The 25276-nt window shown below is 39.6% G+C and overlaps 1 protein-coding gene and 2 long non-coding RNA genes across 3 annotated transcripts; 1 reads left to right on the top strand and 2 right to left on the bottom strand.

Moving 5' to 3' along the window:
• Positions 1 to 26: 26 nt before the first annotated feature.
• Positions 27 to 12700, top strand: LOC123994990. Its single transcript, XR_006831764.1, has 3 exons — positions 27 to 622; positions 10759 to 10850; positions 11384 to 12700. It is a non-coding gene; the product is annotated as an uncharacterized LOC123994990 (long non-coding RNA).
• Positions 6564 to 9951, bottom strand: LOC123994994. The gene is made up of 3 exons (XR_006831767.1): positions 9405 to 9951; positions 8297 to 8333; positions 6564 to 8185 (listed from the first exon to the last, which is right to left on the bottom strand). It is a non-coding gene; the product is annotated as an uncharacterized LOC123994994 (long non-coding RNA).
• Positions 12701 to 13958: 1258 nt separating the features above from the next.
• LOC123994987 (gastrula zinc finger protein XlCGF17.1-like) lies at positions 13959 to 20170 on the bottom strand. The gene is made up of 2 exons (XM_046298162.1): positions 19348 to 20170; positions 13959 to 15410 (listed from the first exon to the last, which is right to left on the bottom strand). The coding sequence occupies exons 1-2, from the start codon at positions 19643 to 19645 to the stop codon at positions 14713 to 14715; spliced, it is 996 nt and encodes a 331-aa protein (XP_046154118.1). The 5' UTR covers positions 19646 to 20170; the 3' UTR covers positions 13959 to 14712.
• Positions 20171 to 25276: the final 5106 nt, after the last annotated feature.

Here is a 25276-nt window from a genome sequence, read left to right as displayed (position 1 = left end):
TTGCCCCAATTCGGGAACCGTTGATCTACTTCAGAGGAACTGTGCAGAGTGATTTCGTGTTGTTTTGATACCTCACGAGAAGACTAGAATAACTAGCTGCTGCTACAGAACGAAATGATCAATTCACAGTTTGTCTGTCTTGTTCTCCACACACCAAGATCACGTGTTTTCTATATGCACAAGATAGTTTGACTATATAAGGCTTCTGAACTCCGTGTGTCATCGAGCTCTCGGCCAACTACATTATTGCAATTCTTATTGAAAAGGTTGATTGTTTGAAGAAAAGTATCTCCTTATGGGTTACAATTTTCACCAGAATGTGCAGTAACAATGTTAGCCCAGACTCATAGTACAGAATGAATGACTGACTTGATCGTTGATGCTAATCAGCATATTTGAATCTGAGAGTAAATAGAGCCGACTACACTCTAAAAATTAAGGGTTCAACTGGAGTTGTTCTCAGATCCCCTAAGAACCGTAGGGTTCCGAAATGTTCTTCAAATGACTTGTTAGAAGGTGGGTTCATCGAGGAACCTCCGTTGTTGCTGGACTTCTTCCGGGAACTTCGCAATTACAACTGAAAACGCTGGTGGCAAGTTTGGATGCGACAACAGTTAAAAAGGTAAGTTGGGTTGATGTTTGGCTCTGAATATATATCGAAATCATGTATATAATAATACAACATACTAATAATGAATAACGAAGACAATTATGGTTTTCTGTGAATAGCTTCCATAACGTTACTATAGCTAATTAACGTAAATATTAGAAACGGTTTGACCGTCGGCGTTGTATGAGCTACAGTACCGTTTAGCTAGCTAACATTATGTCCTAACTCGGCAGAACTAGGTTTGGATTATTTCCTTAACTATATTATTTCCCATATATTGTATATCGTTTCCATAAAGCCAACATGGCTTTACACTGATTAACGTAAGTTTCCAATCTAGAGCAGTTCTCACTATTGTGAGAATGAACTAGCTAACGTTAGCTTCGTTAACTAACTTTGTTAGTGTTGTTATGTTTTAATAACATTTAGACTACGTTACCCAGCAGGCTATGCGGGCGCGGGAAGTGGTTAAAGAATGACTTGCATTGCTAAACATGGAGTTTTCTAGCTGAAGTATATGTTCATTAAAAGTAGTTAAACATACGCCCCTGTTTGTCATTATATAAGGAACAAACATAACATGATGTCAAATTGGTAGTCGCTATGACGAGACAGAGAAAAGGAGTAACTCCGCAAATTTCCGCGACGAAAATTGAACATCCTACCACAAGTCAAGTGACGTGAGTAGCGAGGACAACGAGCCGCAGCAGCGAGAGCGAGGCTGCATTGGAATCTGTTGACGAGGAAGTTGATGAGTAACATACTGAAGTAAGAGAAATTGACACTGTTCCCGTTCTCCGTCATGGATAGGCTTAGTCCTCCTACCCCTATGCAGTTAACAGGCAATTTAGCGGACAATTGGAAACGTTTCAAGCAGAGATTCAATATCTACCTAGCAGCCAGTGGTGCAAGGGGAGATGATGACAAATTGAAAGCGTCCATTTTTCTGCATGTTATTGGAGAGGATGTATTGGACATTTACAATAGCTTTCAGAAAGACAAAGCAAATTTGACATTGACTGTGCTATTGGGAATATTTGAGGAGTACTTTGTACCAAGCCAGAACGTCACGTTTGAGAGAGACACGTTTTTCTCTCATGATCAGAAACAAGGAGTCAGTTTTGACCAGTATTTGACTGAGCTGAACACACTGAGCAAAATGTGTGAATTTGAATATCTGAAAGACTCACTAGTGAAAGACAGGATAGTCTGTGGCATACTTGATAATGGACTCTAGGAGAGATTGCTGTTTGAGCAATATTTAACTTTGGATAAAGCAGTGAAGATGTGTCACAGCTGAAACCACCAGAGCACAAGCTAAAGAGCTGTGCAGGGATGAGACGTCAGTGTATGCAATAAAAAGAGAGGAGCAATACACGCAACGCCTTACAAAACAAAAACAAGCAAAAGAGAGAAATCAAAACACTACATGTGGAAAATGCTGAATGGATTGTGCCATTGACTGTGAATGAAACTAATGCCATTCAAGCTTGATACTGGAGCACAGTTAAACCTGTTATCGCTGGATGACTACAAAACACTGAAGGTGAAGAGCAAAATACACCCGGTGAAAATCAAGGTTACTGGTTATACTGGGGAGAACATACCAGTCAAAGGTAGCTGCATAGTAACTTTACAGCATAAAGGAAAACAGTTCAGAGCACAGCTGCTGATTGTGGAAAAGAGTGTACAGCCTATTCTAGGAATGGTTGCATGTGAAAAGCTCAATTTGTTGAAAAGACTGTATGTAGTGACATCAGACTGAAAATGACCAAGAATCAATACTGGCTGAGTATGAGGATGTGTTTGAGGGTCTTGGATGTTTACCAGGAGAATAAAACATATGTACTGATGACATTACTTCAGTTGTACATGCATGCAGAAAAATCCCATTTCCCCTCCTTCAAAGAGGAACTCGGACACATGGAAAAGATGGACGTCATCACAAAAATGTACCTACAGACTCGGTAAACTCAATGGAAACATCAGCCATCAACAACATGGAGCGCCCGAAGAACAAGGACGATGTGAGACGCTTCATGGGCATGATCACCTACCTTGCAAAGTTCATACCTCAACTGTCAGCACAGTCCACTCCACTCAGATGTCTTCTGGAACTGAAAAAGGAATGGGAATGGTCCCATGAACAGGAAAACAGATGCAAAAACCTAAAGAAGACAATCACAGAAGAGCCTGTGCTCAGATTCTATGATCCAGAGAAAAGCACAAGGATTTCTGCAGACGCGTCACAGTTTGGCCTGGGAGCAGTTCTTCTGCAACAGCATGACGACACATGGCAAGCGTCGCTTTTGTGTCCAGAGCCTTGATAGGCGCAGAGACAAGGTATGCACAAATAGATAAAGAACTACTGGCAAGCACATACGCTTGCGAAAGATTTCACCAATACGTCTACGGACGAGACTTCGAAGTAGAAACCGACCACAAACCATTGGTGTCAATTATTTCGAAGCCACTGAATGATTGTCCAATGAGAATCCAGAGAATATTGATCAGACTGCAAAAGTATGATGTGAAGATGATCTATACCCCGGGAAAGTTCATGTTCGCCGCCGACACTCTTTCTCGAGCAGTCGACAAGAAGGAGAGCTTCGACACACAGAACAACACTGAGATTCAGGCCTATGTTGACATGACTGTAGCTTCACTTCCTGTGTCTTCTGAGAGAATGGAGCAGATCAAAAGAGAGACCGCAGCTGACCAAACAATGACAGAGTTGATAGAAACTACACTGACAGGATGGCCAGAAAAACAAGGATAATACAGGATTACTGGATGTGCAGAGCAGAGCTCACCGTTGTGGATGACATAGTGTTCAAAGGCAACAAGATTGTCATTCCCATGACACTATGCAAAGAAATGCTACAGAAAATACACGAGGGCCACTTGGGTGAGGAAAAATGCAAACGACGAGCACGAGAAGTAATGTACTGGCCAAGATGACCTACAGGCCAAAGCAGCAAGCAGAGCCGCTAATGCATCATCCAGTACCCAACAGACCCTACTACAAAATTCTCAAAAGGTCTGATGAAAAAGGCACATGATGGAAAGGAGAATTTCCAAAAAAATCTGATGATCTACCGCAGCGCACCGCTGCAGAATGGACTTTCACCTGCACAAATGTTGATGGGACGTCGCATCAGAACCAACCTACCCATCCATGAGGACTTGCTCATAAAGTCAAACTTGCAAAGAAAAAACAGAAAGCCAAACGAAAACAGCGACGCAACAAAAGTGCAAGACACTTACCTGAACTGAAACCTGGAGATCATGTACAACACCGAGACATCACTACAGGAACCTGGATGCAGCAAGGGTGTGTGCAGAGAGAAGTTGCACCGTGATCCCACGAGATCCCAACGGAGCATGGATCAGAGACTACTGAAACGCCTGAGACTAAACCGAGTGGATCTAAGGCATCAGCCATTCACTCAAGGGACTGAGGGTCATCAGGAGGATACTGCTGAAGCGTCAAATGCCTTTAGAAATTGACAAGTCAGTCAGAACACCCTGACTGACAATGAACGCTGTCCAACTGTTTCAGGAAGCACTTCAGCAGAACGACCAAAAAGGACTGTCAGATCCCCTGAAAGGCTTATGGAGAATTGCTTAAAAATAATCTAAAAAGGGGAACCTGGACTGAATGTTTTGTTATTGTGAAAAGAAATAGAGCCACAATAGAGTATTGTTGGACAGACTATATTTAGTTGAAAAACAATTTTAGTTTTAAGGAAAGAAATTTGGGGAAAGAAATGTGTGTTATTGAAAATGGCATGTTATGCAGGTTGAGTAAACAGATGTGATGTGACATGTGTAGTTACATAGAAAAGTAGTTTTCTTTTAAAGGAAAGATGTGTTGTTATGTGTTAACATTTAGACTACGTTTCCCAGCAGGCTATTCGGGAGGCGGATGGTTAAAGAATGACTTGCATTGCTAAACATGGAGTTTTCTAGCTGAAGTATATGTTCATTAAAAGTAGTTAAACCTACGCCCCCATTTGTCATTATATAAGGAACAAACATAACAGAGGCATCACTACAGTCCCTGGTTTGAATCCAGGCTGAATCACATCTGGCCGTGATTGGGAGTCCCATGGGGAGGCGCACAATTGGCCCAGCATCCTCCGGGTTTGGCCGGGTTAGGCCGTCATTGTAAATAAGAATTTGTTCGTAACTGACTTGCCTAGTTAAATAAAGGTTAAATAAAAATAAATATTGGGTACAGGAACAATGGTGGATATCTTGAAGCATGTGGGGACAGAAAGCTTGAATATGTTTGTAATATGTCTCATAGCAAAGGGTCTGAATACTTATGTAAATAAGGTATTTCTGTTTTTTATTTGTAATAATTTCCCGATAATTTTGAAAACCTGCTTTCATGTTGTCCTTATGGGGTATTGTGTGTAGATTGATGAGGATTTTTATTTATTTAATCCATTTTAGAATAAGACTAACGTAACAAAAGGTCGAAAAAGTCAAGGGGTCTAAAATACTTAACGAATGCGCTGTAAACCAAAATTTTAAAAAAAAGTTTATTAAATACATTTAAAATGAAAATAAAATATTTCCTCAACTGTGTTTCCCACTCTAGACGGCAATGTGCGTCTTTCAGGCAATGCTGCTAGCGTGAGGTATAATCTAGTGGACGGTTCGAAATAAACAGCTAGTCAACCACCTCGGTAGCTTGCTAGCCAACATAGCCAAAAGATTCGAGCTATTTATACGCTTTCGGTCAATATTAGTTGTTTTTTAAACACACTTCCGTCGTATCTACTTCTTAATCTATGTAATATTTACGTTGTTTTTGTTAGTCAGCTGGCTGGTTGTTAGCACTAGCCCAGTCGCTAATGATAGCGAGCTAGCTAACATTCCCAAACATGAGCTCCCTAATCTTCTCGCCTCCTGTTAAAGAAGAGGTCTGCTGGATGGATAAAGAAGCTCTGGGGCTGAACATTGTCGTGAAAGAAAAGGAAGAGAAGGATGTCGCTGTAAAAAAAGATGTTGAGGGTGAGGCTGTTACAGTGAAAGAAGAAGATACGTTCAGAGTGAAAGAAGAGGTTGTTACTGTGATAGAGGAGGAAGAGAAAAAGGATGCAGTTTTGGCGTCAAGAAGGGAGAGATTACTGTCACATTGAAAGATTAAGAGGTGGATATAGATCCGATTAACACCAGTAAGTACCGCCTTAAATTGGTTTTTAACTTTGGATATTCGGAGTTGGCTCGTCAATACCTCTTCAACGGAGGGCCCTAGGATGATGACTATGTCTAGAATCAGACGTAGAGAGCAAGCTACCCCTTGTTTTCTCTGTTCCGTTTCCAAAAAGTAACTTAACATATATATATTTGAGAAAGGTCTATCTGGGGGGCACTGCGTGTAGTGATGTTTTACTACACACCGTGCACCCCAATAGTGCCATGTGAGAGTTGGGTTGGCTACACCAAAGATTATGGATATACTGACAAGATGTAGTTGTCCACAAAGCAGCACTGAGGGTTCTTTAGCTCCCGCTTATCCTTTCTTTGGATTGCTGGATACATCTTATTGTTGTAATCTATTGTTTATATGCTATGAGGGTTGTTGTCGTCAACCACCTGTATTCAGTGGAGAGAGATGCTAAAGCTACTAGCATGAATATGCATAGCGATCTGGAGAGAACTCCTACAGTGTTTTTTTAATCAAAGTTGTCGGTATGTCACGTGTCCACATAACTTAAGCATTACGAAACTTCCGTTGGATCAAGTAAACCTCATGTTGCAAATAAGCCATTAATTTGGTTGTTGACCAAATTAGATACTCATTGACCTCCATACTAAAAGTCATTGCTTGGTGGGCGACTCAACGAATAAACTCTACCTGCTTGAGGGAGACAGATTTTCCCTTCAGTTCGGCCTCTCTCTTCCTCTCTGGCTACACCCATTTATAATGCTACCAGGGTTTCCGTGAAGGGTAATGAATCACAACAGAACATTTAGATTATGGTAATGATTCACAACAGAACAATTCGATTGTGGTAATGAATCACAGCACCACATGCAACTCATGTAATGAAACGGACAATAAAACATTTCATAAACATTTTATAAAATGCAATTCAGGGGAAAACACTGTTCTAAATAGTCTACCTGATAGAGGTTCATATCTGACAGAGATACTTAGAAAGAGGGTGAATATGATAACCAATAGAACAGGAGAGAAATGGCATAGTGGTGGGTCCAATAGAACAGGAGAGAAATGGCATAGTGGTGGGTCCAATAGAACAGGAGAGAAATGGCATAGTGGTGGGTCCAACAGGTAAATAAATTGAAATAAATTGTCCCAAATGATATAATGACTGCTGTCTGTACAGAAATAAATAAAATACTTTACCAGAAAGCATGACGTTGCCACAGAGGAATCAGGGATCATTAGCTTCTTTAAAAAAAATAGCTGTTATGGTTTCAAAGCACAAGCTTGTAGGCTTATGCCTATTGGGCAGCGCGTGTGGCAATAGGCCTAGCTGATTATTGAGTTGTGGCTGTCAGTGAAAAGCAGCTCATATGTGTGAAGATAATGTCTCTTGAGTATAATTTAAAATGTTGAGTCAAGAAGAAGGGGAGGGTTGTGTGGTGAAGATATTGATGAGTCTCTCTTCAGAATGTCCTCCGCTGGCTTCCACCAATTCTTGCTCCTTCATTGTTTCATTGTGTGAATTGATTGCCTTTAGATTGAGTTTAATTATATCAATAGGTTATCATACCTTTCTGTTAATGCATGTATTAATTGCAATCATTTACCGTTCTCATTCTCGGAGTGGAAACGTTGTCTGTTCAAAACCTGCTTCACTTGTGAGAAACAACTTTTGGTTTATTTCATAATCGTCATCTACAAGATTTATCCAATTTTTTTCATCGTCTTTGTTTGGAGTGCTCCTTGTGAGCAATGAGCGTGTCTGATTGCTCTGTCCTGATAATGTTGAGGGAGCGCCCACCTGAGCATAGAACTAATTGGCCTGCTGTGCCGAAATGTAGGAAAGTGTTTTTTTGAAACTTCCATTGTGATGTTCCCTGGCAAGAAAGCCAAAAATGTCTCTCAAACAGAAGAGTACACTCAACCAGTAATACATATAAACTGCTATATTATGTCTGCATTATAAATAGTCTATCGCTAGTTAACTGAAATACTTACCACTCTTGGCTTTGGGCAAAGGACCAGCGCAGTACACCAGAACCCTGCTGAAAGGTTTGTCAAAAGCAGGCATAGGCTGCAAAGGTGCAACCGGTACGGCTTGGTTCGGTTTACCTGTCCGCTGCAAACGTCACAGGATTTACAGTGAGCCACAACATCCTGTTTCAGACGTCTCATTGACCCCCAGATGACCTGCCATAATACCATCGTGAGCCACAACATCCTGTTTCAGACATCTTGTTGACCCCCAGATTGCCTGCCATACTACCATCGTGAGCCAACCTCAGTATCTCTTGTCGAAGCGTAACTGGAACAATAATTTGAGATAAACTGGGCCAATCGTCTTGTCCAGAAGTGGCGCGAGAACCACATTTCCTCATTTCTGAGAAGATCTGAAAAGATAATTTATACACATTTGTATGCTAATAGACTTCAGTTTGTATTGACTGCTAGGTAGGTTAAATGTACACTTCAAATGCAGCTGTCCTACAACATATCTGTACCTTCTTGATCCCAATTGCATTGTGTCCATGTTCTGTCCTATAAGAATATCAAAGGAAGATAAAATGTGTCAAAGAATAGTATTACAATCATTAAAACATTATATATATATATATATTAAAATAAATATTGAAAGATAAATGTATGTCATCGACATGCAATGTAATGCAAAATAGAAGAACATCATGGAGAAAGCACTAGCCAATACAGTACTGACATACAGTAACAGTACTGCCATACAGTCCTAATATCACACGTCAAGATATCTTTGTACACAAGTTGTTCAATATTTTATCAGGCTGACTTTTGCTGCGTGACAATACTGTGTTTGGATTCTGAAGGGTGTTTATACAAAAAGAGGAAGTCTAGACACTTAATACCATTATGCATTTGAATCCCTTCTACAGCTACCATCTAAGCTATTAATTTCCCTCCACAAGGGGGCGGACATTTAACGTTTCCAAAATGGGATAGTATTGTACATGTAACGTTTCCAAAATGGGATAGTATTATACATGTAACGTCTCCAAAATGGGATAGGATTGTACATGTAATATTTCCAAAATGGGATAGTATTGTACATGTAACATAATGCCCCGTTGTAAGTTAATAGTATAGCATGCTGTAGCAGGCTATATAAAGAGGAAGACATCCATTGACGATTCAGTCCGTTGTAACATCTCGTCTGGACAGGTCACCGTCGTTAGTTCATTATCACAAAAGTGAGAACTGCTCTAGATTGGAAACGTACGTTAATGAGTGTAAAGCCATGTTGGCTTAATGGAAACGATATACAATATATGGGAAAGAATATAGTTCAGAAAATAATCCAAACCTAGTTCTGCCTAGTTAGTGTAATATTCATATAGTGTGCAAAACAAGACCGTTCGGACATAACGTTAGCTAGCTAACTAACGGTACTGTACTGTAGCTCATACAACGCCGACGGTCAAACCCGGCTTTCTAATATTTACGTTAATTAGCTAAAGTAACGTTATGGAAGCTATTCACAGAAAACCATCATTGTCTTCGTTATTCATTATTAGTATGTTATATTATTATATAAATTATTTCGATACATATTCAGAGCCAAACATCAACCCAACTTACCTTTTTAACTGTTGTCGCATCAAAACTTGCCACCAGCGTTTTCAGTTGTAATTGCTAAGTTCCCGGAAGAAGTCCAGCAACAACGTAGGTTCCTCGATGAACCCACCTTCTAACAAGTTCTTTGAAAAACCTTTTGGGCTGTTTTTCATTGACCAAGAACCCTACGGTTCTTAGGGGATCTGAGAACAACTCCAGTTGAACCCTTCATTTTCAGAGTGTAGTCGGCTCTATTTACTCTCAGATTGAAATATGCTGATTAGCATCAACGATCAAGTCATCTGCTGCTGCTCCAATACTGTATGAGGTGATACGGTGAACTAACGTTGAACCGGGCAGTCAGCTGCTGCTGCTCCAAAACAGTATGAGATGGTGAACTAATGTTGCACTGGGAAGTCAGTCATTCATTCTGTATTATGAGTCTGGTCTAACATTGTTACTGCACATTGTGGTGGAAATTCTAAACAATCAGGAGAGACTTTGTCATTTCTTCAAACAATCAACCTTTATTTGATAAGAATTGCAATAATGTAGCTGGTCAACCCTACACTCTGAGGTGGAATGCCGAGAGCTCGATGACACAAGGAGTTCAGAATCCTTTTATAGTCAAACTATCTTGTGCATATCACGTGATAAACACATGATCTTGGTATGAGTACGTGTGTGGAGAACGAGACAGACTAACTGTGAATTGGTTGTCTCGTTCTGTAGCAACAGCTAGTTATTCTAGTCTTCTAGTGAGGTGTCAAAACAACAGGAAATCACTCTAGACACAGTTCCTCTGAAGTAGATCAACGGTTACCCGAATTGGGGCAAACAAGCGAGTGTCTAGAGATAAATCAAGCCTGAACTGTGTGATGTAGTAGGGAGTTGTGGTTTCTCTAGAGATAAATCAGATCCAGACTGAACTGTGTGATGTGATGTAGAGTTGTAGTTTCCAACAGGCCAATATTCAACATAGTTTAGCTCATAAAACCTAATGAACTACAATGACCATAATCCATTCCATGCCTACTTGTCTAGGCTGTGTTCCTTTTACAGCTGCTATGTAAAAGAGACAGAAGAATGCACGATGGTCAATGCTATCTGGGATTCTTGGGACATCCCTACCCTAAACTCTAACCTTAACCCCTACCGTATCCATTTTTAATGTCAACTTCAATGGGCTAGGAACGTCCCAGGGATGTATCTCTATCTGAAAATACATGATCTAAGTGATTGATAGTTGGTATTCATCAGTCATTAAGCCTCATGTACTTTAATGAACTACTAAAATTGTGATTTTGTCAGACAGCATAGAGAGCAGCTCTACACTTTATTGACTGACGGATCCATTCATCCTTCCATCCCTCCTCAGCCTTCCTCTCCCCTGAAGACCCAGTGAGGGCGGAGCTCGGTCAGAAAACTGTTGAGGGACTGGTTATGAAGAACACTTCTACAGCCAGAGAGGTGAGAGGTCACACTGAGTTTAGATGGTAAATCTTTATGTCCTCTTAGTGGTTCATCACGTAAGCAAAAGGGAATATGTTCCATCTATGTTTATTTACATTAGTGCAAATTGTCCACTGATATTTGTATAACATCTCACCCCTTTCACCTGTATGACAGCTATTTTCCCCTCAGACACACACTTTGCTATTTGTTTTGTGTACTTTGCTAGTTGGTAGAGCATGAAGGTCATTTGTAGAATGTATGCACACATGATTGTAAGTCGCTTTGGATAAAAGCGTCTGCTAAATGGCATATATTATTATATTTATTACTTTCCCCCACTCATTCACGTTGCTTATTTATATTCAGTGGCCTGACTGCATCCAGACTGTCAAAGGCCCATCCTGCTAGATCTGAACCTAATGCAGCTTGGAGTGATCAGATGACAGAAGTCACATTTAGGTGCCAGGTGTAACTGAGGCCATAGATGTTCCATATCCATTACTTTGAGTGGTGTATATAATATGAATAAATGTGTTTCTGTGTTGCAGGGGCAGTCAAGAAATGGAACAGCAAAGCCACAGAACATGACATAAGCAGAGCTGTGGGAGACCATCTCATGCTCCTGGTAGAGCCAGGGGTGGTGTTTACCACGCCTTCAGCAGTCTTGAAAAGTGGGATTGATACGGTTTTTCATACTAAGATGGACCAAGAGTCTGTTGATTGGTCAGTCACTGGGTTAATTTGTTTTATGTTCAAATCAAGCTTTATCTATACAGCACATTTCAGACATCGTTCAACACAATGGCAATGGAGATTCGATACGTGCTAACGAGCTATACGTGCTAACAAGCTATACGTGATATACGTGCTGAAGTCCAACCTCGAAACATAAATGGAATAACCAAAGCCTGTAACACCTTCCCCTTTAAGACAACAAATATATTCTATATTTTGTTGGACAAGTTTGCTCACTACCAACAGAAAACAACTTCCATTTCACATTATAATCAATTACAATGCTTCACCAATATAAACATGGTTTCTCCTGGCTGTCACCAATTAAAAACAAGAAAAAACATTTTTTTTAATATTTTTTATTTTTCTACAATCTTATTTTTTGAAAAACTCACTAGCTTCTAGAACTCTTCTCCAATACGGAATAACGTGCAGTCAAAATAAATTGTGATCCATGGCAACGCACTAGCTAAACACAAAACATTTTTGACTGCCCACCATTGAGAATTTGTGCAACCAAGTTGTCCTTACCACGGTCTGATTTCAAGAGGGAATTCCTGCAATATCTGTAGTAACTTTCCACCTCACTGCACAGCTTCTCTCTCTTTTCAGGGTTCACTAGATAGGCATGTTGTTGGATCGGGGCCCAGTCCCCAACGTCATGCTCTAGTACATTTGGGTTGGCATATCTGAGAATGAACCCTGATATTCTAAAAGCAGGGCAACAATGTCAATATAATTTGCACCCAAAAATTGTCAGTTGGTTACATAAATAATCATGATTGCTAAATATTACATGAATTGTAAATATAAAATAAACACCAAATGTACACCCCTTTGTTCATATGTATTGGCAATAATTCACTTAGGATACACCCTTTTTTTCAATTTTCACCTAAAATGACATAGCCAAATCTAACTGCCTGTAGCTCAGGCCTGAAACAAGAATATGCATTTTCGTGGTACTATTTGAAAGGAAATATTTTGAAATTTGTGGTAATGTTAAAGGAATGTAGGAGAATATAACAGAATAGTAAAAGATAATACAAAGAAGAAAACAACCGTTATTTTGTATTTATTTTGTACCAACATCTTTGAAATGCAAGATTATGTCTACTAGATGGCAGCAGTGTATGGGCAAAGTTTTAGACTGATCCAATGAATCATTGCATTTCTGTAAAAATGTTGTATCAAGACTGCCCAAATGTGCCTAATATGTTTATTAAGAAGTTTTCATGTTCAAAATTATACACTCTCCTCAAACAATAGCATGGTATTATTTCACTTTAATAGTTACTGTAAATTGGACATAGCTTAAATTATTGTTAATCTAACTGCAAACTGCCAATATCAGATATATCTATGTCCTGGGAAATGTTCTTGTTACTTGCAAAGTCATGCTAATCGCATTAGCCTAGGTTAGCTCAACCGTCCCGTGGTATGGTGCAGCATGGAATAATGAAATTGTGTATCTTTTGTCAGGCTGAATGTTTGAAATATGAGGTGATTTGAGACATGCTTCTTCAGTAGAGGCAGTGGTTAGATCGTTGGGCCAGTAACCGAAAGGTTGCTGGATCTGAATCCCGGAGTTGACCAGGTAAAAAATATATATTTTTTTTAGCAAGGCAGTTAACTCGCCGTGGACGTCGATTAAGGCAACCCCCCCCCCCCCCCCACACACCTCTCTGATTCAGAGGGGTTGGGTTAAATGCGGAAGACTCATTCAGTTGTACAACGGACTTCCCTGAAGACTATTTGCGTTTTAATTTTGTCAAGAAATACTGTAATGGCATAAGATTGTTAATAAGATGGATTATTGGCAAATGTATTATTCTGCGTCCATGTGTATAGGCTGCAAGTACGTTGAAATGAAGTTGTTTTAAAGTCATTGACAAAATGAAATCTTTTCAACTAAAACCAAATGTATATTGGTCAACAACATTTAGCTATTTTGGTGGGATAGTGTTAAGGGATTTGTTTTAATCAATATTGACTTATGTATACATTTCAATCAGGACTGACTAATCAGAATACTATTATGTTACTGTATAGATGTCTGAATTTTCTTTTAATCCTTGTACTGAATATAATGTGTGCAAATATAATCAAGAATTAGAACAATGACTGTCTGTTCCTTGGTAGAAATTAATGAACTTATAGTCTGACTGGCTAGAATGCTTATCTACGAAGGCTTGAGAACTATACAGCCATTGTACTGGAGTGGAGATGAGACGGGATAGTATGAAAAATTAATTACATAATAATTCAGTTTATAACCTGAGGTAAACTGTATCATGTTCAGTACTCTCGAGAATAAATGCTGCTGATTGATTTTGAGACTGGTCTCTGTCCATTTTATGCAAATAAGAGTCTTACAAATTCTTAGAAATTGACAGTGTTTCATTTTAATTGGGTATTAAAACATATAGGAATTTAATTCCTGCAACAGATAGCCCCAATGTCAAAACACAGTTTTAACGTGTCCAAATCAATAACCAATATGCAGAAACAGGTTGTGATATATTGAAAACATAAAATATAATCATATTACTTTTATTTATTAAACAAGCACCTTATAACCTGCACAAGCAACAGAAACACTTGTTTTGACAAGTAGCAATAAATCACTGATTTCGATTAGTGGGGAAATCAGGTTGTACTGCTGTTAACTAACACAACAAAAACACGTGGAAATTAGAGTTACCTTGGTACCTCACTGGTTGAAGGACAACCTGCAGAAGACAGTCAGCTACATTTCGGAGAGATGGAACACTTTGTCATCACTCAAACTAACAGCTCAAAAACCACACGGAATCTGGGAATAATGTGTACATCACTGGTTAGAAGACAACTTGTAGAAAACAGCTAGCTACATACTGATTCAAGTGGGTCGCCAACGCGGTAAGTGCAACACAACTCTTTTTTTTGTTAGTCACTTTTTGTTAGACCACATAAATAGTACTCTTCCATTTCAGAGCCTGGATTTTTCCCGAGGCTAATATCCATATCACGCTGAAATCAATTGAACAGGGGGCAAACGTTTAGGGTTCTACATTGTGACTTCATTAAAATACTCCTACTACAATGTTAAAACATTCAATATTTTGAGGTTTTATTTCATTGATATCGTGAAACAACTCCTTCATGTATGTTTTTTCTGATGTTTGATCAGAGATCTTTTACTAGAGTATCTCTTGTCACATTGATCACAGCTATAAAGTTTCTCTCCTGTGTGTGTTCTCTGGTGTATAGTCAGACTGCTAGAAGTAACAACACTCTTCCCACATTGATCACAGCTATACGGTTTCTCTCCTGTGTGTGATATCAGGCTGAATGACTGACTAAAAGTTTTCCCACATTGTTTACAGTTATATGGTTTCTCTCCTGTGTGTGTTCTCTCGTGTTTAGTCAGACTACTAGAAGTAACAAAACTCTTCCCACATTGATCACATCTATAAGGTTTCTCTCCTGTGTGTGTTCTCTGGTGTGATTCTAAACATCCTGAAGAAACAAAACTCTTTCCACAGTCAGAGCAGCTAAAAAGTTTCTCTCCTGTGTGTGTTCTCTGGTGTTTAGTTAGACTGCTACATGTAAGATATCTCTTGCCACATTGATCACAGCTATAAGGTTTCTCCCCTGTGTGGATTCTTTGATGAATTGTAATGCCTGCTGAGGAGGTGAATCTCTTCCCACAGTCAGAGCAGCAGTGAGATTTTTTCCCTGTAGGTCTCTGCTGGTGCTTCTTGAGGAGTTCGGATCTGGAGAGACCTTTCTCTGCCTCGTCAGCATCATGAAGTTGTTGAGGCTCCCCAGAGGATCCAAGATAGACACTTCTCTTTCCTGTGTGAACAGAGTCAGGCAGATGGTTAAAGGCCCACAACAGCGGAAATCCATAGTAAAAGGTGATGCCAACAGCATAGCCATGATGTTGTACAACAATCGACGTCTGTAATGAATGTTAAAATTATTTGACAATTGTCTTAAGACAGTCAAGTGAGAAAGTTCTAGTTTGTCTTGTTTTCACATTAGTAGTAACATCGATGATTGTAGGCCAGAAATAAGTTATTCAAGTTGTTGAAATCCTAAGCACTGTGCCAGACAACTTTTGGTCTCCAATATCGGCCCCTTTCTGTGTTTGCTAAAATTGCAGCACGAGGGCGATGCGCACACAATTTGATTGCAGAAACACCTCCCTCCTGATGAGGAAACCGCTAGTTATGGATGTAGTATATCTGCCTGGAGCAAAAATGGTGAGCGAAGATTTTAGATTTTCACAATGTATTCTGAATATTACAGCGCACTATCAGCGCAAGATCAGGAGTCCAACTCAAGGAAACTCACATTAAGCTCTGTGTCTATTCACTAATTCACTCATGAGCTTTTAAGTCCCCTGATCTGGAAAATCTCTTTTCACATTGGAAGCGGTGGTATGGCTTTTCTCCTGTGTGTGTCCTCTCATGGCGTTTTAGGTTCCCTAACCAGCAAACTCTTTTCACAATGGGAGCAGTGGTGTTGTCTCACTGGTTTGGGTGTCTCTGGGTCTGGTTTCCCTGAAGGACTCTTCCTGCTGTCATAATGAGTCTGGTCTCTCTCCTGCCAAAGAACAACAGTATCTAGTATCTTCCTATGAGGTGTAATCTAGACTATATCCCTCAATAAAAGAGCAGAACTGGTCATCACAGAGTGGCTGTAGTGCTTTGTAGGCTGGGTAAATCCATTTGAATTCAAAACATTTTTTACAGCATCCCTTTAAATTTAAAAACAATATTTCCTTACATGTTTGACTATGGAAGAAGTGGTAAGAAAGTTACTTTTTGTAACTAAATGTAAAAACATTAATGAGATATACAGTACCAGTCAAAAGTTTGGACATGTAAGAGTATAGCTTCTGTCCCCTCGCTCGAACCAGGGACCCTCTGCACACATCAGCAACATTCACCCACGAAGCATCGTTACCCATCGCTCCACCTTTCAGAGCAAGGGGAACCACTATTTCAAGGTTTCAGAGCAAGTGACGTCACCGATTAAAACGCTTTAAGCGCGCAGAACCGCAATCTAGCTAACCATATCACATCGTTAACACTCACCCGACCTTTTGACCTCCTTTTCCGCAGCAACCAGTGATCTGGGTCAACAGCATCAATGTAACAGTATAGCGAGTGAAGTCACCAAGTGAAGTCACCGATTGAAACACCACGGCTAACTAGCTAGCCATTTCACATCGGTTACAGACATACCTGCTCATTCAAGGGTTTTTATTTATTTGTACTATTTTCTACATTGTAGAATAATAGTGAAGACACGACAACTATGAAATAACACATATGGAATCATGTATTAACCAAAAAAATGGTAAACAAATCAAAATACATTTGTAGCCACCCTTTGCCTTGATGACAGCTTTGCACACTCTTGGCATTCTCTCAACCAGCTTCACCTGGAATGCTTTTCAAACAGTCTTGAAGGAGTTCCCATATTTGCTGAGCACTCGTTGTCTGCTTTCCCTTCACTCTTCACGTCCAATTCATCTCAATTGAGTTGAGGTTGGGTGATTGTGGAGGTCAGGTCATCTGATGCAGCACTCCATCACTCTCATTTTTTGGTCAAATAGCCCTTACACAGCCTGGAGGTGTATTGGATCATTGTCCTGTTGAAAAACAAATGATAGTCCCACTAAGCGCAAACCAGATGGGAAGGCGTATCGCTTCAAAATCAAATCCAATTTTATTTGTCACATACACATGGTTAGCAGATGTTAATGCGAGTGTAGCGAAAATGCTTCAGAATGCTGTGGTAGCCAGACAGGTGTGGGCTTTTCCAAATAATTTCCAATCAACTGAATTTACCACAGGTGGACTCCAATCAAGTTGTAGAAACATCTCAAGGATGATTAATGGATACAGGATGCACCTGAACTCAATTTCGAGTCTCATAGCAAAGGGACTGAATACTTATGTAAATAAGGTATTTGATTTTTCTTTATAATAAATGTGATTTTATTTCTAAAAACCTATTTTCGCTTTGTTATTATGGGGTATTGTGATGTCATTATGGGGTATTATGTGTAGATTGATGAGGATTTGTATTTATTTAATCCATTGTAGAATAAGGCTGTAACGTAACAAAATGTGGAAAGACTTTAGTGACATAAATAAGGGGTTAAAAACATTTTTTTATTCTCTCTCAGATAGAGGACAGACACTTCAGAACAAACTTCCTTTAGATTTTTTGGGGGAAACAATGTTACTATGGTTACTGTTGTTCCATGTTGTGAATGTTATCCAATGTGTTACTATGGTTACTGTTGTTCCATGTTGTGAATGTTATCTAATATGTTACTATGGGTTACAGCAGTATGGACTAATAATTTTGTCTTACAATTCAAAATCAGAAAGACAAATTATCCTTGGAGGGTGTTTCTACGAGACTATACCAGGGAAGCCCTTCATGTTGGAGGGTGTTTCTACAGTACTATACTGGGGAAGCCCTTCATGTTGGAGGGTGTTTCTACAGTACTATACTGGGGAAGCCCTTCATGTTGGAGGGTGTTTCTACAGTACTATACTGGGGAAGCCCTTCATGTTGGAGGGTGTTTCTACAGTACTACAATTTTTCTAAAGAGACTCACCTATATCTTCACCACACAACTCTCCCCTTCTTCTTGTCTCAACATTTTAAATTATACTCAAAGACATTATCTTCATACCTATTTGAGATGCTTTTCACTGACAGCCGCAACTCAGTAATCAGTGAGGCCTATTGCCACACACACTGCCCAAATAGGCATAAGCCTACAAGCTTGTGATTTGAAACCATACACAGCTATTTTTTTAAAGAAGCTAATGATCCCTGATTCCTCTGTGGCAACGTCACACTTTCTGGTAAAGGATTTTCTTTCTTTCTGTATAGACAGGAATTATTATAGAATTTGGGCAAATGTATCTAAATTTATTTACCTCTTGGGCCCACCACTATGCCATTTCTCTCTTGTTCTATTGGACCCACCACTATGCCATTTCCCTCCTGTTCTATTGGACCCACCACTATGTCAATTCTCTCCTGTTCTATTGGACCCACCACTATGTAATTTTCTCTTGTTCTATTAGATCCGCCACCATGTCATTTCTCTCCTGTTCTATTGGACCCACCACTATGCCATTTCTCTCCTGTTCTATTGGTTTTCATATCAACTTTATTTCGTTGTCCAGAAGCCAAAGGCACAATCCTAGTTGTTGCAGCTGTAGACTCCCCCTCTTTCTAAGTTCCTAAAAGAGATTTTCATCTGTTAGATATGAACTTCTACCAGGTGGACTGTATAGAACGGTGTGTTCATGTCTGTGGATTACAATGGATGACAATAATAAGAAGTATACCCAAAGAAAGGAGAGGCGGGAGCTAGATAATCCGCAGTGCCGCTTTGTGGACAACGACTCCCCTTGTTTGGTCGGAGAGACATCTTGTTAGTATATCCATAATCTTTGGTGTAGCCAACCCAACTCTCACATGGCACTATTGGTGGGCAGTGTGTAGTAAATCATCACTACACAAAAATCACTACATGCCGTGCCCCCCAGTCTGCGGTCAGCAGATAGACCCTTCTTAAATATATATGTTAAGTCACCTTTTGGAAACAGAACGGAAAAAACAAGGGGTAGCTTGCTCTCTACGCCGTCTGATTGTAGACATCCGTCATCATCCTAGGGCCCTTCATTGAAGAGGTATTGACGAGCCAACTCCGAATATCCTAAATTAAATACCGATATAAGGCAGTACTTACTGGTGTTAATCTCCTCCTCTTCATCTTTCAATGTGATAGTAATCTCCCCTTCCTTCTTCACTCCAAAAACTGTATCCTCCTCTTTCTCTTCCTCTTCTTTTACTGTAACAACCTCCTCTTTCACTCTGAACGGGTCTTTCTCTTCTTCTTTCACTGTAACAGCCTCACCCTCTACTTGTTTTTGTATTTTGACATCCTCTTCCTCCACTTTCACCACGACGTTCAGCCACAGACCCTCTTCCTCCGTCCAGCAGACTTCCTCTTCTTTAACAGGAGGGGAGAAGTTTAGGGAGCTCATGTTCGGGGATGTTAGCTAGCCAGCTATCATTAGTGACCATGCTAGTGCTAACTTACCCAGCCAGCTACTATAGCTGACTAATAAAAAATTACGTAATATTAAATGAAATAGGTTAACAAGTAGATACGACAGAAGTGTGTCTAAAACACATTAGCTAATATACGCCGAAAGCGTATAAACAGCTGGAATATTTCGGCTATGTTGGCTAGTAAGCTACCGAGGTGTTTGACGAACTGTTTATGAAGAAACGTCCACTAGATTATACGTCACCCTAGCAGCATCGCCTGAAAGACGCACATCGCCGTCTGCTGACTGGAGTGGGAAACGCAGTTGAGGATCATATTTTATTTTCAGACAAAGATTCTTTTAAATGAATTTAATTAAATAATACCATTATATTGAGACATACACAGCCAGTAATGTGTTGATTGATTAGTGCGAATAAAACATGTTTACCACAGCATATTTAAGGCAGTTTCATTAATTAAGTCATACTACATCTAAATTAGCAGCTAGCTACAGTAGATCTATACTGCTCCTACAAGGTGTAACAACACCTCATATAGATGTATATAAGGAACAGACTAGGTCTATACTGCTCCAACATGGTGTAATAATAATAATAATAATAATAATAATAATAAATGCCATTTAGCAGACGCTTTTATCCAAAGCGACTTACAGTCATGTGTGCATACATTCTACGTATGGGTGGTCCCGGGATACATCATGTAGATGTATATAATGAACAGACTAGGTATATACTTCTCCTACATGGTGTAACAATACATCATGTAGATGTATATAATGAACAGACTAGGTCTGGTGTGGTGCTTTAAGGCGATGCTGTTAGTGTGACGTATATTCTAGTGGACGGAACGCTTCTTTCAACAACTGCAACATTAAGTCAGCCACCTCAGTAGCTTACTAGACAAAATAGCCGAACCAATTAAGCTCTTTAGTGTATATTAGCCACTGTGTTTTAAACCCACTTCTGTCGTCTAGTTAGTTATCCGTTTAATGTAATATATACGGTGTTGTTATTAGTCAGCTAGCGTGCTTGTTAAGTTAGCATTAGCCTAGCAAGCTAACATCTCCTACCATGAGCTCGCTAAGTTACTCTCCTGCTAAAGAAGATGAGGTCTGTTGGACGGAGAAAGAGGGAATGTGGCTGAACGCTGTCGTGAAAGAGGTGGCTGTCACAATACAAAACAAGTAGAGGGTGAGGCTGTTATAGTGAAAGAAGCAGAGAAAGACGTTTCAGTTCAACAAGAGGAAGACGCGTTCTGAGTGAAAGATGAGGATGTTACTGTTAAAGAAGAGGAGGAGCGGGAGATGAGTCACATTGGAAGAAGACAAGGATGAAACTGGATATCCGGGCTCGGTTTCCCAATGGCATGTTAAGGCATCCAATGGTTCTAACGATAAACGGGCCCTGATTAACACTAGTAAGTACTGTCTTAAAAACAGAGGCACAAACTCGTTTTTTTAACTGATGTGTGGTGTTACAGGGGAAATATGCAATAGCTACATCCATATTTAGACTTTTTAAATTATTTATTTATAGCCATTGATTCTTGAAGAATATAACACATGCCTCATGAGCTTAGTTCAACTCTTTTCCCCATCAGAACCCCAAATAGGCTTTTTTTACCCCAATGTTTGTAAACAATTTAAATGATAAACAAACACTGTAAACACTCAACATGGTTAAAACTATGTTGATATCATGGATGGTCAGTCCTTGCATCCGTAGGTACTTCTATGAATTTGAGAGTAGTTACATTTCTCCAGCCCCATCATCATCTTATTACCAAAAAAGTGGTGGAATGACGGCTTTGTTTTTGTATGAACTGCAGATTGGTTGATAGATGTGTGGCTATTTTATAGAGGTAACCTAGGATTTAAATAGCGAAAAATTGTCAGCCTGAGACTTGGTTTGGTAAACAGTTGAGGAATGAGGACTGGATAAATGTAACTACTCTCAAATTCAAAGAGAAAGCTATTGTAGCAACTGTAACTCAAAACCTAGCGACCTCGTTAAGAAGTTCAGACATCTTGGCGTAACAGTTATAAGGTGTTGGCTTGACAGTTGCTGGACCCAGGTTTCAGTCCAGCTCAGGGCTACGCCCATAAGGGTCGGCAGAGTAGCCTAGTGGTTAGAGCGGTGGACTAGTAACTGGAAGGTTACAAGTTCAAATCCCTGAGCTGACACGGTACAAATCTGTCATTCTGCCCCTGAACAGGCAGTTAACCCACTGTTCCTAGGCCGTCATTGAAAATAAGAATTTGTTCATAACTGACTTGCCTAGTTAAATAAAGGTAAAATGAATAAAAAAAGGTCAAAAATTATCAGGTTTTGAGGCTATACAGTGCTTTTTTTTAACCAACACTGGTGTTATACATGAATATGTTTTGAAACATTTGAGGCATGTATAAGTTATATTCTTCAATAATCAATGGGTATGTAATAATTGGGTCTTTCTATAACTGCCAGTGTAGATTTCCTGTGGTGGTAAAATTGTTAGAGCTGTTTATAAGTCATTAGCAGTGTTAGAATACTCATACTAACCGTACTATTTGTGACGGGAATTGAGTATATAGTATGCTTATTGGTCATAGTATGGTTGTAGGTCGTGTGCCATAAGTTCCCGGATGTCGTACTAAATTCGCCACAATATGACGTATTTTAGGGCCTATAATGCAATTCTTCCATAAATGGGCGTAGCTTCAACTACTTTTCAGATTTCAAGAAAATGGCGGAAAATTTGCAGCTGAGGTCCAACGTGTGCCTATACAAATTCATCGATTTAACCAATCATGACAAATGTTAAGAAAAGGTTGAGCAACGTAATAAAGTAATAACTTTTCAAATAAGTTACTTTACACGCTATTTTGTCTAACAATTTGTTAGCATGTTATTACAGCATTATGTACCGGTATGTTAACTTGCTACCTAACGTTAGTTGTCTACTTAAACATCAAACTTGCCAGTATATTAACTATATTCTATCTAACTACCCAACGTTTATTGACTTGATTATTCCCGTCATTCTTAGCTAAATGGTATAGTCGTTGTGCGTTCTCAATGGACATTTTGGTGCTTTCAGTAATTAGCCTGGCTAACTACTCCGATTTCAGCGCACTCGTCTGAGTACCAGAGGGCAGAATAATGAATTTACTAGCTCAACACCCATTGAAAATGTCCAGGTGTCAATAAACGTAGGCAAAAAAGGAGCAAAGAAGTGTTTTCCAGCAGTACAGTTACAGTCACCAACGCTCTGGCTAACAAGAAAACTGCCTAACCAGCAGCCTAATCTGCTATTATCCTCAGTAATTTTCCATCCAAGTTGTCAGACCACGGTGGTCTGAAAAAGAAAAGGAGAACCTCACACTCTAGGAGCTCAGATGCAATAATTTAATAACCTGATACCAATATTTTCACAGACCAGCTGTCTTCATCAGGGTATAATGACAAACACTGCGGGTAACTGGTTTGTGTCAAAGGACACACACAGGTGTCTGTAATCATGTCCGAGTGTGGCCTGATATCATTGGTTAATTTACAGATATAAGTAGAACGTGTAAAAACAAATGGATAGCATACGGTCATAGATACAATTTGGCTACATAGACCCACAAACATTTACAATTAATAGCAATATTACAATAATGTATGTTGAGACCGACAGGAGCAAGGCTCTTTAAATTAAAGATCCAGACAACCTCACGTTTTACCAATAAATTGTTGAGGTCACCCCCTCTCCTAGGGAGGGAGACGGGTTCGATGCCGATATAATTTAGGGACGAAATCAAGGGGTTTGCTTCCAAAACATTCTAAGATAAATACAATTTGATTTGATTTGAACTGCCTTAGTGGTGCATGTGATAACACCTTTGATTGGGATCTGTTTCCGAGGCGCAAATAGACATTGTGCTGGAGTATTTTGGGGTGGTATATGAGAGTTTACCAATTGATCTCTGAGATTTCTGCCCCGTGAGAATACGACCAAGGGAGGGTCTGGAAACGCATTACCGATACTGTCATCGTATGTTATGTGCCAATGTTTGTGAATGATTCCCTTCATTTGTTCACATCACTTTGAATAGAGGGTAGTAAAAATTCAAGAATGCTTGGTTTTTGCGAAACTGTGCTTGAAAGAGAGAATTTATTGATTTTTGTACGCCCTCTCCTCTGTCGAAATGGTTTGCAAATTCTTTTGATTCAAGAGTGAGACTCTCCTTTAGTGTTTATGTTATTAGGTCTATGTTATTGTTCGGTTAAGTTATGGGTCCTAGAGTAGGTCTATGTTATTGTTAGGTAAAGTTATGGGTCCTACATGTAGGTGTGTTATTGTTAGGTGAAGTTATGGGTCCTACAGTAGGTCTATGTTATTGTTAGGATCTTCCAGTAGTTATCGATGTTACTACTAATGTGATAACAAGACAAAATATTACAATTGTTGCTCAATTGACAATTGTCGATTAATTTAAGAGGCGTCAATTGTTGTACAACTACATGGGTACGCTCTTGGGCATCACCTTTTACCTCAAATAAACAGTGGATTTCTGCTGTTGTGGGACTTTAACCGTCTGACTTTTTCGTTCACACAGGAGAGAGATGTGAGTATCTTGGGTCCTCTGGGGAGTCTCAACACCATCATGATGCTGAAGAGGCAGAGAAGAGTCTCTCCAGATCAGAACACCCCAAGAAACACCAGCAGAGACCCACATTGAAGAATCCTTACTGCTGCTCTGACTGTGAGAAGAACTGCAAATCTAAATCAGAACTTAAAATCCACCAGAGAATCCACACAGGAGAAAAACCGTAACACTGCTCTCATTGTGGAATGAGTTTCTCTAGATCATATTAATTGAAAACACACCTGCTAATTCACACAGGAGAGAAATCTTATAGCTGTACGCAATGTGGGAAGAGTTTTACTCCATCTTCCAATCTGACTAAACATCAGAAAACACACACAACAGAGAAACTTATAGCTGTGATCAATGTGGGAAGAGTTATGTTACATCTGGCTACCTGACTGTACACCAGAGAACACACACAGGAGAGACATGATTTAGCTGTACTCAATGTGGGAAGAGTTTTGTTTAATCTACGTGTCTGACAGTACACCAGAGAACACACACAGAATAGAAATCGTATAGCTAATCGATGTGGGAAGAGTTTTACTCAAACAGCCTGGTACAACACCAGAGAACACACACAGAAGAGAAACCTCTTTGCTGTGACCAGAGATAATTGGATAAAAGCTTGCAGATCAAATATCAGAAAGTACATACGAAGGAGTTGTTTCATGATATCAATGAATTAATGTAACAATGCAAAATGTTATAACAATGTACTAGGAGTATTTTAATAATGTCACAATGTAGAACCCTAAACACTTGCCCCTTTATCAATTGATTTCAACATGATATGGATATTAGCCTCAGGGGAAAATTCCAGGCTCTGAATTGAAAGTTGTTGTGTTACACTTAACACGTTGGTGACTCACTGGAATCAAAATGCAGCTAGCTGTTTACCACAAGTTGTCCTCTAACGAGTGATGTTTACATTATTCCCAGATTCCGTGTGGTTTTTGAGCTGTTAGTTTTAACAGGACGTGC

This window comes from Oncorhynchus gorbuscha, linkage group LG14 (genome assembly GCF_021184085.1).
Source record: "Oncorhynchus gorbuscha isolate QuinsamMale2020 ecotype Even-year linkage group LG14, OgorEven_v1.0, whole genome shotgun sequence".
NCBI lineage: Eukaryota > Metazoa > Chordata > Actinopteri > Salmoniformes > Salmonidae > Oncorhynchus > Oncorhynchus gorbuscha.
Note: the sequence above shows the minus strand (reverse complement) of the source record. Positions and strands in the feature narration are given on the sequence as shown.

Excerpts from the sequence above, each read along its gene's own strand:
- LOC123994987 (XM_046298162.1), bottom strand. The coding sequence starts at position 19,645 with ATGAGCTCCCTAAACTTCTCCCCTCCTGTTAAAGAAGAGGAAGTCTGC. Across the intron at positions 15,411-19,347 it reads AGAGGAGGAGATTAACACCA|GAAAGAGAAGTGTCTATCTT; the intron begins GTAAGTACTGCC and ends CTGTTCACACAG.